The sequence below is a fragment of the Eulemur rufifrons genome, chromosome 8 (assembly GCF_041146395.1).
Source record: "Eulemur rufifrons isolate Redbay chromosome 8, OSU_ERuf_1, whole genome shotgun sequence".
Classification (NCBI taxonomy): Eukaryota; Metazoa; Chordata; class Mammalia; order Primates; family Lemuridae; genus Eulemur; species Eulemur rufifrons.
The window spans coordinates 52,004,782-52,019,372 of record NC_090990.1 but is presented as its reverse complement, the minus strand read 5'-3'; the positions used below and the strand labels follow the sequence as shown (position 1 = coordinate 52,019,372).

General features: G+C 44.8%; 1 protein-coding gene across 1 annotated transcript in view; it reads left to right on the top strand.

The window, feature by feature from the left end:
* The window catches only part of WLS (Wnt ligand secretion mediator), a 123,002-nt gene extending 109,617 nt beyond the window's left edge, over positions 1 to 13,385 (top strand). Inside the window, exon 12 of the mRNA XM_069478057.1 lies at positions 13,098 to 13,385. Within this exon, the coding sequence (XP_069334158.1) occupies positions 13,098 to 13,219 (122 nt within the window). The 3' untranslated portion in view covers positions 13,220 to 13,385. The remainder of the gene's footprint in view (positions 1 to 13,097) is intronic.
* Positions 13,386 to 14,591: the final 1,206 nt, after the last annotated feature.

Sequence of the window (14,591 nt, the reverse complement as noted above, 5' to 3'; positions counted from 1 at the left end):
GTCACACAGCTGGCACTAAGGGCTGTGCCTGACTCTATTACCACCACCCCATACTGTGTCCCAAAGTGACAGAAACGTGAACTGAGTGACTCCCTCCAGGCCAGGGGACTGCCTGGTGAAGAATGGCAGAGCCGTGTGGTTCCCAGGAGCAGGGGCAATTTATCCCTGGGTTTGTCTGACCACACAGCAGAGGTTCCAGCTTTATCATGCTTAAATCACGTGTTAGTGTGATTGGAAGCCACAGATCTGCGTGTCTCTGAGGGAGGGATGGTGAGACCAGCTTCACGTGATCTGGATTTGCCATCTTGGAGCAGCCATTCCGCCAAGGGAGCCCCGGAAACGACCTCTTGAGAAGCAGTTAGTGAGTTGAAACCCGAGGTGCCAGCCTGTCCCACGCTCTAGGGGAGAAGCTCTCAGCAGCCTTTGACTGGGTGGTGTGGGGACAGGGGTACCACTGTTCCAGACACTTAGGACAAAGGACTGAGGCCCAGGGGAAAAGGCCTGCCAGAGGCCACACTGTCACTGCAGACCAGAGCTGGGACGAGACCCCAGGCCTTGCAGGTGCAAGTTTAGTGCTACCTGAAGTCCACCACTGTGCCCCACCTTTTATGACTGCCCCAGAGCAAACCAGGTGTCCCCTCCAGCCTGCACCTGCCCCCTCGGGGCTGCCTCACACCTGAAGTGGCACCCCCAACTCAGGGACAATACGGACATTCCCTCAAAGGAGCTTCTGTGTTCCCGCTTTACACTATTGCCGGAGTGAGTGAGGCCGCAGTGGGATAATCTGCAGTTTTGCTGAGGCACAAATTTGAATCACACCCACTTCTGGGCTGGGGTTCTGGGCTGGGCTCTCTGCCGTGGGGGGCTGGCTAGGGGCATTGGGGGGCAGGCACCGCTCCATCAGCTGGCTGGTTTGGTCTGCACCAGTCGGCTAGGTCTCAGAAGTCACATTCAGCATGAAAGGGGTTAAAGTGAGGAACAGCTCTGTGCCTGTTTCTTCATCTGTAAAAAGGCAGATTACACAATGTGTCTCAGCATGGTTGTAAGAAACACGTGAGTGAGGACAGTGTTGGGCATGTAATAAACTAGAAGTTAGCTATCATCATCTTCGTCATCACCATAGATTCCTAACACCTGTGGAGCACATACAGCCCACAACTTTCTCAAATTTCCCAAATGACAAATAGGGAATGCTTATCTTGGCTCCTAAACTTCCCCAAATGACACATTTCAGCTAGAATCCAGTGTTTCCTGTATAAATCCTCCTCACGTCACCAGTTAACCACCAGCTGACATTATAGTGAAGACTTTGCTCACATACGGTGGCCAGTTTTCACTGAAATTCAGTGATTTTATTGCCCCAGGAGCATTGCCACAGACTCAGCCATAAACAGAGACCAACCCGGCCCCGTGAAGGAGCAGTTTCTGGGCCCCCTCTGAGGACCCAGAGACCTTGACTCCATTGCCCAGCCCAGCAGTGGGAATGACTCAAGCCTGTGCCCCAGTAGAACTGCAGCTGTCGCCGGTGGGCACACTCCATCGCGGTAACTGAAGCCCAGAACGCGACTGCCGCCGAGGTGCGTTTCCCAGGGTGCGCCTTCCCTTGAGTGCTCACAGTCGTCGGGGCATTGTTGGGCCGTTGCATAAGTTTGAGAGCTTTGCATTTTCAAGCATGTTTCTTTCTGAGGACGTCTCAGTCTTTAACGTGCCAGCTTTCTGAATCTGCAAGTGGGGACAGGGTGTGCTCTTTTCACAAACGTACTGGATCGTTCTGCTCCTTCGTACTCGCAGGACAGCCCGCGGGACTTGGTGTTCCACAGCTGGGCTTTTCAAACCTTCCCCGCAGCTCACCTGGAGGCCTTATTAAAGTGAGGTTTCTGAAAGGCGGTTTCTGATTCAGAAGGCCTTGAGAGGAGCCTGAGATTGTGCCTTTCTAACAGGCTCCCGCGTGATGCTGAGGCTGCCAGCCCAGAGCACACTGCACACAGTGAGGTCTGGGAACTATTTCTTTCATTATGACTATGATTATGATTATGATTATTTGCGACAGGGTCTCACTGTATCGCCCCAGCTAGAGTGCCGTGGCATCAGCCTAGCTCACAGCAACCTCAAACTCCTGGACTCAAGCAATCCTCCTGCCTCAGCCTCCCGAGTAGCTGGGACCACAGGTGTGTGCCGTGATGCCCAGCTAATTTTTCTATTTTTAATAGAAGCATATCTCACTCTTGCTCAGGCTGATCTCAAACTCCTGAGCTCAAGCGATCCTCCTGCCTCAGCCTCCCAGACTGCTAGGATTACAGTGAGGACCTATTTCTAAAAGATGTGTCTGCTGTGTTCCCTACCCCAGGAGCACCCATGACATCCCTCTCACAGCCCTAATACCCGCCAAGGTGCGTGGATCATATGAAAAGCAGATTTGGCAATGAGCTCACGAGGCCAGGATCTCTGTCTGTTTTGTTCCCAGCTGTCTGTCCAGGACTTAGAACTGTGTCTGGAACACAGAAGGGCTCAGTGATTACCTGGGAAATAGGTGCAGTACTAGGGAAGTTCCACAAAGATGCCCTTTTCCAGGCATTTTCTGAAACATTCACTGTGCCGAGTTGTGGTAGATTTGAGTCCAGGACTTCTGCAAACTCACTAAAGATTTTAAAAACCACCCAAAGCGTGTCTTTCTTATACTCATAAATCTGGCTCAACCAACCTCTGTGTAAGGTGTTCACCTCCAAGAACAGGGATGTTTTTATGGTCACAGGAGGCTGGATGGCTCAGGGTGTGAGTGAGCCCAGAGCTTCAGCCAATGTGGCCTCAGCGTGGTGGATGGAGGGCGAAGTTTTCTGCTCAGGAATCCAGGGGTGTGGGCTGCAAGCTGACCAGTGTCCCCAGAATGAAGCATTTTCTTTAAAATAAGGCCAAAGCATCCCAGGCCAAGTTCATGGGCAACTAACTAAACCAGGTTCATGGATTTGGCCTTAATCTTGTCCAGGTGCTCTCCTTGACAATTCAGGCAGGAAGCCAAATTCCTTGCTCTTTAACAGTTTGTTTGTTTTGATCTAGGGAACAAAAAGAGAAGATATTTGTTACCATGGTAATTGCTTAAGTAGAGGAGCCTGGGGGCCAAGTCTCCTCAAATTAGGTTCCTACCTTCAAGGAACTTAGAATCTTCCTAGGGATCAAGGTTCCCAATACATAAGCTATGCAGTCAGTGACCAATGGGAGGTACAGGGATACTTTTCAGTGATTTTTGGGTGGGGGTAATCCCAGAGGACTTCCCAGAAGATCCAAAATGAGCCAAACCTTGAAGTAGTTGGATAAAAGGTGAGGATAAGGGAAGAGTGTGAGAGAGAGTATGGAAATGAAATTTTACAAGTATAATTTGGGAGGCAATGACCAAAGTAGCCTGCTTAGAAGAGATTCTGGGGTGCAGTGGGTAGAAAAGCAAATTGGAACCGGAGTGTGAAAAGCCTTGAATGTCAGGCCATGGGAGCTGGACACCTTGACCCACCCTTTGGAAATAGAGCCTGGGAGGTAGACACACACATTGTGCTGTTGGGTTGAGGAAATCATGGGGAGACAGGACCCTGAGTGAAGTCAAGCGTGTGTTGCTGGATTGGTAGAGAATGAGAGGGTCCAGCCACTAGGTACAGTTGTACAGCTTGGGCACTGCACAAGAGAACCTGGCCAGGAGAGCAAGTAAGGACTGAAATACGATTCTCACTCCTCTCTTCAAGCTATGTACCCTGGCGTGAGGCTGCCTTCTCCCAGAGGGTCTCTTCTGTCCACCATTGACACAGGAACCTGCACAGGCTGATGCTGACCCAATCAGCTCAAGCCACAGCCAGACTTAGTTTTCTCCTTGTGGCCAAGGCATTTTCTCAGCACAGCCGGTTGTGTACATTCCCAGAGTGTCCCAAGGAGGGCACTGCTTAGCTTTGCACAGAACCACAAAGCTCTGCGTGCACAGTTCTGAGAATGCAGTTAGAACCAGAGCAAGCTGGTTTTCTTCTCCTGCTGGCTGTCAGAATAAGGGAGCAAACAGTTTGTAATAGTCTACTTCAGCTGAATTCAACGCAACTTTCTTCCTAAAAGGACGACTCACCCCCCAAGCAGGACATTAATGAAACAGCATCTGCAGCCCTAAAGACCCTGTTAGGACCAGCAGCCATCTGTCCTCAGGGGTTTAGGTAGAGACTTGCATATTTCACAAAGTATCCCAAAGCTTTCCCCAGCCAGCTGCAAACACCGCATGCGCGCAGACAGGTGCAGACAGCTCACTCAAAGGACTGTCAGAGGCAATCAATGTTTCTCAACAGGCGCACCACTGGCATTCTGCGTGCAACTGTCTCACACACTGAAGGGTGTTTCGCACCCCCGGCCTCTGTCACTAAAGGCCAGCAGGGTCCCCCAGTCATTGTGACAACCAAAACATTCCCCCACCATATTTAAATGCCCCCTCGGGAGGGGTGAATCACCTCCAAATGGGAACTGAGTCCTTCTCTTCATAGAAGAGAAAACAGGCCCAGTGACTTGCCCAGGGCCACGTGGCTGGGGAGGAGAAAGGCAAGAGTTGGCACCAGGTTGCCCACTGCTTGCCACTTGTCACCAGCGTCTCTCACAGACCACAGAGTGGTCCTTTCCTCCCTCAGGCTTGATCATTCTCTAGATTTCTGAATGGAAACCACAGAACATGCTAGAGCCAAATGATGTAAGTTCATCTATGGTGCCCAAAGGCTCATAAAAAACAGTCAGCTCAGGCTACTATAACGAGAATACCATGGACAGAGTGGCTCAATCTGGATATTAATTTCTTGTCGATTATGTCTGTTACAAACATCTTCCACTAATTTGGGGGCTTATATTTTCACTTCCTTACGGTGTCTCTTGATGATACTAAGGTATGTTAATAAACACTGAGAGGCTGGGCTGACTGGCTTAAGGCCATAGTGAGTAAACAAGAGGCAGAGTTGGAACTTCTGAAGCAAAGGCTTCTGACTGCAGACCCTAAACTCTCTCTGCCCTCTTGCCTTTCACATGTCAAACACTCTTTTGCTCTCTGACAATGAAAAATACCTTTTTGGAAGAAAAGATAAATGGCCACATTGTGTTAATAGCAAAAAAGTAATCTGGCTGTTCAACAGTAAAGGATAGTTAAACAATGGCATATCTTTATAAAGGAGTATGATTCAGCAACTAAAAATTATGTATAAAAGGGTGTATTTAAGACAATGAAATTATTCACAGTATATTAACTAAAAAGCACTGATTAAAAATATAGTATGTATGATTTTGTCCCATATTCATAAATGAATGGAATTAATAGACACCAACACATTAATGATTATTTATACCTGCATAGTGGGATTGAGGATTTTTTTTTAATCATTTTCTTTATGTTAATCTGTATTTTCTAAATTCAAGAGCTTTTTAAAATTTAAAAGCAGAAAACGTTGGAATACAATCATTTAAAAATATATATGACTGCAAGCAACTTAAAGTGTATCTAGTTTAAAGGGAATTTCCTCTTGAGAGGTCGAAAGCACGGCATTTCATAGTGGCGTGTGTATTCGGGGTGGGAAACTGACGCGCTGTTGCAGGAAGTTGAGCATCTCGGTCCTGGACACTCCATACAGCAGCCTGTGCGCACACACACTGCCCTCCTGGCTGCTAGGCTGGGCTGCCTCACACTGTCATTCATCGCTTTATGAATGGCTCCAAGTGCCTTTTAATAAACCACTCAAGAGTGTATATATTATTGATGCGTCTACATTTTAAATACAGAGCATTGGTATGGGAGTTACTATTGGTCATTTTTAGCTGTGATTCTTCCCAGTCCCTACTCTGCACCAAAAAATCCTGGAATTTCAGAGCAATATACTTGGTTTTCCATATTGAAACTTTGACCACAGTGACCAATGTTAAGTTTAAGGTCATTACTCTGAAAGAAAAATGTAGAGACATGATTATATATTGCCATCTTTTCTCTTCTCTCACCCGTCATACCAATCCTTGCTTTTCCCTATTTGGAGCCAAGGGCATTTCTTTCTTTTCCCTCTTAGCTCCTGAAATCTTTGTCCCCTCACCTGACGTTAGGTATATGGTGCTGATATGTTTCCCCAGAGGCAGCCTCAGAACCCAGTCCTGTCTTTCCACCCCTCCTTCCTAGTTCAGACATGTTCTGTCTCCCTTAATCTAAGTTTGAATCTAACACCAGTCACATTCCAAAAAATACATCCTTGTGTACTGCCCAGTTTAATATGGCAATTAGTTTCCCAATAAAGCTTGAGTAGAATTCAGAGAGAAAACCAGGATGCCTTTTTCATTTGGGATTTGGATTTCCTGGAGAGCTAAGGACCTCCTAACAGCAATTTCTGCCTTCATCTCATAGTTTGGAATTCACAGAGTCACTACCCAGGACCATTTATTTCTTCCTGGACTTTTTCTATTAATACAATGAAGCAGACTTTATGGCTTTGTGCTACATAAAACCAGACTTTCCTTGAGAGTGACTGAACTGAATGAGAATTTATCAAATTGTGTTCATTTTTATAAACCATGAAACTCTGTGTTAAAATAATTAAGTAGCACAAAACCCAGCAGTACCAAACAATATAAAAGGACTGTACAAAGCATAAACACTTGGGTCGGAAGTCTTTTCCCCAAATCCTGAATGGTTACCTCTCACAAGGGTAACATATTATTAGATAAACTAATTAAGCTGCTTCAACAGATCAGAGAAAGAGCAGAACTCGGCTCCTGCCTTTCCTCCAACTTTTCTGTCAAGGAATTAGAAAACAGAGAATAGACATTGATATAGGGTAGATTAGACATTTAACTCCATTAGACATGCTGGTCTGGATGAATTAGAGCTGAAGGGAATGGGACCATGAGATCAACTATCCACAGGCAGTGACCTTCTGGGACCTCAAAGCCCAGGAGAGGTGCCAAAGAACCAGAGACAGGCGGTGGCAATCCATGCAATCCTGAGTTTTAAAATACTGAAGGGAACTCATGAACTTGATGGCAGAAGCAGGGAAGGATCTAGAAGGGGCCCTGGACACCGATAGCCCCAACAGAGCTGGGGGTGGGAGCCATGTGTTTTTGCACCAACAAAGGAGAAATACCCCAGGCTTTCCCACTGATTGTACAGTCCAACACTAGTCATCCGTGGGATGCAGCTGCCCAGCGTGAATGTGATGTTCAGCTGCATTAATGGAACGCTGGTGTTTCCAACAGAGAGCACTGGACTTAGCAGACCTGGCTACGTCTGGAATACTGAGTCATCCTCTGCGGATAATGATAGTGATGATTCTCAAACCGTATTGTATAAAGAAGAGGTTCATGTGCCATTCATCCTGAGCCACAGGGTCTGCACTTTGCTTTTGTTTTTTATTACAATGAGACAAATACTGCAAGTCTTGAGAGACAGACTGTTCTCTTTATTCTTAATCAAACAGTCTATCAAGGAATGTTCTATTTTTTCCCTACTGCCTGTCTCCCCTGCCTGAAGGTGGGACTCCTCAATTGTCTGGAAAGTCCTGGGCCCTCCAACCAGTGTGGCTTGCTCGGTGACGGGCACTATGACAGAAACAGGGTGTGTCTTAACAACACACCTCTGTGAGCTCGGCCAGTCAATTATATCAAGAAGAAAAAGTGTCCCTGCCCTCCCACCCACAGCAACCCATTTTCTAGCTCAACATAAAGCAGATTTCTTAATAGTCAGGGCTGTTTTAAAACAATATTTTGCTGCCTTGGGAAGGAGTGAGTTCTTTGTCACTGGCAATGCCCAAGCTGAGTGTGGGTGACCCTCTGAATGCCAATGTGGGTTAAGGATAGCCTTGGCGGGGCGATGCCAGGCCTGCCCCTGCATCTTACTCTGCTCCTACACGTAGACCACCCTAGTTTTTCCTGAGGATAAGACTTTCCAAATGTCTTGATTCTCCCAATTTAGAGTTGGCAGCCTCCTCCGAACTACAATTTTAGCATTCTGAATCCATTTCGCAATAAAAAGTCCTGATCTCTCCATAACCACCAGTGTAGCCTCCAATCGGCTCTGACCATGTGAATTCATAGGAACAGAGCGACTGTATTATTTTGTCTTCCTAGCTTCCTGGTCCATTAGGAGGGTACCACAGTGTTCCTCTGGCTCCATCTTTAATCCCTGTAGCTTTCTGGCGAAGCAGTGGGAAAAACGCTTTGCAAAGAGTGTGAACAGATGGCACCAGGAGCCGACCTGTGAGTATTCCTCCCTCCTCACCCGCTTCCTAGTTGGCTCCATCCAAATCCTTTTGAAGCAAGAGCATGAATTGATGCTAATTTAGGGCAATTACAGGATTTACAAATTAAACATGTTCCCCATTGGTTTCCCTAGCAACCGTCTCTGAATCACAGGATGAGATAAAACTATTGTTCTAGTTAATAGAGTTCGATATTAAGGGAGGTCCAGCCACGTCATTCACAGCTGTGTCCACCCTGGTGTGAGCAGAAAAGGCTCCAGGCAGGGAGGCCACATACCTGTGTGCAGGTCCACTGGGGTCAGGTCCAGAACAGGAACATATCCCAAGACACTGGTGATTGTGCCCCCAGCACAGGAAAAGGCTCAGAACAGTGCCAGGAAAAGGAAGATGCAGGTATTTCTAAGTAAGGGGGACTATTAGATGCAGAACAATTTGAAGCAAGGGGTCTACTTGCACCAAGTGGAGACACAGCGAGATCAGATACAGGGCCAGCTCCCCCAGCTGCACAGGGCTTGGGCAATACCATAGTGCCAGCAGGGCCAAGCCAGGCAATTCAACAGCCTTGGGCAACAAACATCATTATGCTGCCAGGACCTAGGTGGGGTCTGGAAGGATGGGCCAGCTGGAAGGGCATCCAGTTCTTGGCTTTTTACCTGCCCAATAAGGGGTTTGAGCTACAACATTTTCAAATGTCCAACTCTTTTGGGTAGTAGAGCGTCTCTGGTTCTGAACCAATTGAAACATAGTCATATTAATATTTATAGCCAGATAGAGATGAATACAGCAGATTTATTGGTGGTCAAATTGGAGCCCTCATACTGGACCTGCAACCAACGACTTTCAAAATGGCACAACCCCAACCAAGCCTGGACCTGTACATGGGAAGAACTGGGTCTACCATGCAGACACAGGGAGGTCAGCAGCCTGCCTCAAATCGATGACTACTGGAGAGCAGGAAGAGAGACATCAGCCTCCAGCCCCCAGGTTGGGATCCAACTGTTCTTCCCGCAGGAAAGCAGAAACAGTGAAAAACTGTCTTCATCCTATACACAACCAGCCTAAATAAGAGAGCACACTGTTCAAGACCCTTCTCCAACTTCATCAAGAAGAGAAGTCATTCCCTCCTTTGGGAAGAAGTGAAGGAGAGGTAGAAAGATGGGTGGGAATCAACTTCTCAATCTCCCAAGGAGTGCAGAAAGTCCTGTGTCATAGGCTGGCAAGAATGCAGGATAGGAGAAAATGGCTCCCCCTAACTCAGGGAAGGGGTGTTGAGTGGAATACTAAGGCACGTAGCTGGCCCAGGTATATGCTCCCTGCTTGTCCTTGCCTCCCAGAGAGCAGCAGTCTGGCCGCTCACACCTGTGCACTCAGAGAGCTTGTGGCTCCCCGCAGCTGGAAAGGAGGCATTTACTGCCACCTGCGCACATATGGGTGAAGTCCCTTTGGAAATTAAAATCTACACCAAGACGTTTCATTCCTGTCCAATATCAGTTTAATAGAATGGAGATACTAAGTTATTGAATTTTTAAGGGTATAAAATTTTTTTAAAGTTTCCCAGTGTTTTTCACAATGATTGATCTATAGAGTTTTATCATTTTCCTTGTAAGAGGAAAAGAAAGTGTGTTTATAAGCATGATTTTGCAAGGCCTCTTGCCACCCATCTTTCTGAACTTTCACCATTGGGTGATTCACCCCCAATTCATGGGCTTTCTAGACTTTTTGTGCAATATTTCAAAGTTTCTAATTTCTTTCTTTTTTTTTCTTGAGACAGAGTGTTGCTTTGTTGCCCGGGCTAGAGTGAGTGCTGTGGCATCAGCCTAGCTCACAGCAACCTCAAACTCCTGGGCTTAAGCGATCCTCCTGCCTCAGCCTCCCGAGTAGCTGGGACTACAGGCACACACCACCACGCCTGGCTAATTTTTTATATATATGGTTTTAGTTGGCCAGATAATTTCATTCTATTTTTAGTAGAGACGGGGTCTTGCTCTTGCTCAGGCTGGTCTCGAACTCCTGACCTCGAGCTATCCACCCGCCTCGGCCTCCCAGAGTGCTAGGATTACAGGCGTGAGCCACCGCGCCCGGCCTAAAGTTTCTCATTTCTTAATCAGCACTTTTATCTTGGTGACCCTGTCATGTATCATATTCTGGGCAATGAACATACACATATTTGTTTAAGGGTCAGAAAAGAAAGACAACATGGTCAGGAACAAGCTCGAGTGAGTGACTGAATTGGGTTAAACGCCACGTCCACATTCTCCATGTGCTGCTTTGCGTCGTCCTGGAGTGATTGAGCTTTCGGGTTCAAGACATCCTCTTTACCTTCCACTAGATAACTGGGTTCCTGCAGGAGGAAGACAGCCAAATAAAACCTTTCCGGGGTGCATAACACATGGCCTTCTTTCTTTGGGGAGCAAAGGAAAAATATTTCTTTTATGATAGATTGCTGATGCCTGAAATAATAATAATAGCAATGGCAATTAACATTTACTGGGCCCTGACTCTGTGCCAGGCGTGGTGCTAGGTGCTTTGTATTATTCATTTCATCTTCACGGCAACCCACAAGGCAGTGATTATTTCCATCCCCATGTTACAGAAGAGGAAAATGAGGCTTGGAGACTCTTCAGTGACATTGTGTACAGTCTCACAATTGGAAAGTGGTGGGACTTTGCCAATTCAGACAATTTAATTTTAAATTCCGAATTTAAACCCTATGCCTCCTACCTACTCATCTCAATCCAGCCAAAGTTGGAGATTTATTTAAAGGAGCTCCACTTTGAGTTTGCATATTCCTTGAAGATTTTAGTTTATGGGTCATTCACACTTGATTTATTTTATTCTTTACATTCTGTACTTAGGAAGATATGAGTTTGGTGAGTAGAAGGACAGCAGGAGGAAGGAGGGATTTGGGAGCCTGTGGACATTCTGGGAAGGAGAGATAATAGGTGCTTCCCTGCACTCCTTCCGAGGCCAGCTCCAGGCATGATGTATTGGAGAGAGCAGCAGACAGGAGCCAGGGGAGCTGGACCTTCGATTAACTTAACTACCAGAGTTTGGCCACTAGACTTCCACTCTCTGGCTGCAGTTTTCCGCACTGTAGCACAAGCAGGTTGGAACTGATGAATGTCAAGTTCCCTCTGAGCTTTCAACCTAGGTAATTCAATCCTACATCAGGCAGGGAGAGAAACTGCTAGGAAATGTGGTGTCTTATCTGAGAACTATTTTTGCTTGTTTGTCTTATATAATGCTTACAATTAGCTACTGTGTACTGTTCCGAGCACTTTATGTACATCAACTTGTCTAATCCTCCCAATAAACCTATGCGGTAAGTATTATAGGTATTGTCATTATCCTGTTTACAGACAAGGGGACTGAAGCACGTGGTGATTTACTCAAGGTCCCACAGCTTGTAGGAAGCCAAGTTGAATCTCAGCAGTCTGACTCCAGACTCCATGTTCTTGTTTGTTTGTTTTTAAATTGTTGATAGATTGACTGCAGATGGGTGGGAGGGGAGTTCTGTTTGTTTGTGTGACACAGTTTCACTCTGTTGCCCCGGCTAGAGTGTCGTGGCATCAGCCTAGCTCACAGCAACCTCAAACTCCTGGGCTCAAGCAATCCTCCTGCCTCAGCCTCCCAAGTAGCTGGGACTACAGGCACATGCCACCAAGCCTGGCTAATTTTTTCTATTTTTAGTAAAGACGGAGTCTCGCTCTTGTTCAGGCTGGTTTTGATCTCCTAACCTCAAGCGATCCTCCCGCCTCAGCCTCCCAGAGTACTGGGATTACAGGCGTGAGCCACCACCGCACCTGCCCAGACTCATGTTCTTATCTTGATGGTACAGTGAGCCTTCTGTATCTGTGGGTTCAGCAACTGACTGTGGATTGAAAATATTCAAAAAAGTAAAAAATAACAATACAACAATAAAAAATGATACAAATGGAAAAAATAACAGTATAACAACTATTTATATAGCATTTACACTGTATTAAGTAATTTAGAGTATAAGTATGCGTAATGTAGAGATGATTTAAAGTACACGGGAGGATGTGGGTAGGTTATATGCAAATACTATTCCATTTTATGTGAGAGACTTGAGCAATCGCAAATTTTGGTATCTGTGGGGGTCCTAGAACCAATCCCCCAGATACTGAAGGATCACTTCATTTCATTTTCATCTCCTAAACAATGGAATTGGGCATCTTATCAAATGTCCCTCTTTAAATCGACAACCCAGTTACTTCTCACCTTTTGCAAGTGTGCAAACCCTGGGAGCGTGTGCTTTGGGTACTAGGTTCAAACCCAGCCTGTTTTCCTTTCATTCTTCACCCCGCCAGATTTTTTTTCTTGTCTATGAGTATGTCTCTTTGCTATTCACCAAGACATCCTTTTTGGAAGGTGGTAAGACATTTAAAAAATAATAAGAAGAAGAAACATAAAGATAATTCAATGATACAAGTTTGGAATCATGCTAAGTTGCTTGCTGTATCCCCCACGGCCTGTGCTGGGCTTTCACAGAGTTTGGGAGCAGAGTGGGTGTGAGGGAAGCAGCTCTATCTTACGATGAACTCGGTGCAGGTTTCCAACAAGGATGGCAGGGCTCCCTGAGAGGTGCTGAAAAATGTGTTGGGTGTGGAGAGATTGATTGTTCCATTAATTGGGGGAGGGGTGCTATCAGGATTTAGTGGGCAAGGGACAAATCTGCTCATGTCCTCCAATGAAGGAAACAGTTCCGCACAAACTTAAAACACCCCACTGGAAATTTATGTAGGTAAAAATCTGTACCGTTACCTGAGCCTAGCTCTTAAACTCCATTTTACATATTTTTAAAAGGGTATCTTGCATGGTTTTAATATCTATTGAATTTTCCAGGAATGAAACTTCCATCTAAATCGAGGGAAGATTGCACTTTGTTTGTTTCGGAAATTTACCAAGAATTGTTCAACACTTCGAAATATTCCATCGTCAATGACAGCACAGCTTCTGGTCTTTGAGTCAACAATCCAACACACCTGTATCAGTCTGCATTCAAAACTGTCACATTCACACTGATTCTGCTTATGTACGCACACGAATATGCTCAGCTGGCCTTCATCTCAAAATGTTAAATATTAGGAAAAAGTGTCAGAATAAATATTGAGGATTCTGTTACTTCTCTTACATCCAGATTTACTCATTATATGTAGAAGCAAGCATCTGCCAACTTCACCATGTCTTTAGTGTAGTCATGTGGGTATTTTCAGGTTGAAAAACATATTATTTTGTTACAAATTACTTTTTACCTATTTATTCGCTACATAACAGAATATTGTATTTTTTCTAAAACTTTAGATTATCTGTGATTTTTTTTCAGGATAGCAAAGGGAGCATTACAAATATGTATTTTAAATGATACTACTGTATCTGATAGGTTGAGAACCATGGGCTAAGGTTTTAAAGGTGCCTGTTTCTGGCACACACAAGGGCCTTCTTTAACTGTATGATTCCCAGCTTAACACAATCAATGTGCTTTCATGTGTTTCTGCTTCATCCAAATTCATTCATTCATTCATCAAATACTTATTGAATACTACCAGGTGATAGACACTGTGGTAGCTTGTTTAAACTGCATTATAAATATCCATCATTTATACTTATCTATAGAACCAATCAAATTGGATATGATCAATATTTACTTAGAATAAATTTTATAGACTCTATAGAGCAGCAATGTCCAAGAGAAATATAATGTGAGCCACTTTTATAATTTAAAATTTTTAGAAGCCACATTTAAAAAGGTAGAAACAGGTAACATATAATGAATTATCTGCATAAAATTTTCAAATGAACATATTACAATGTTAAATAAATGCATCCAAAAATTATTCCAATTGAATCAGGCCATCGACATCAACTAGATGGTGATGTATATATTAGAAATAACACACAAGCTTGACACAGGTACTGCAATCCAACATAAATATCTCACACAATTCAATGGTTTAAAGTGAAATCTAGTCCTACCAAAACAATCAAGTTGTGTTGGACAGAAGAATAGTTTACAGTTCAGTTTTCAATTTTAAATTAAATAAAATAAAAATTTTAGTTTCTCAGTAGCTACATTTCAAGTACTCAGTAACCACATATGGCCAGTGGACACCATATTGGACAACACAACTGTAGAATATAAAATACACACAGCATGCCTTCACCACGGTACTTGTAAAAGCAACCTGCAGTCTTGAAAATGTACATCATCAGCCAGCATTGGGTCTAACTGGACAAACAACAGACATTTCAGAATAAAAGATTTGAGCATTATGCTAAGAATTGTTCATCACTTCAAAATATTCCATCATCCACAACAACACAGCTTCTAGTATTTGA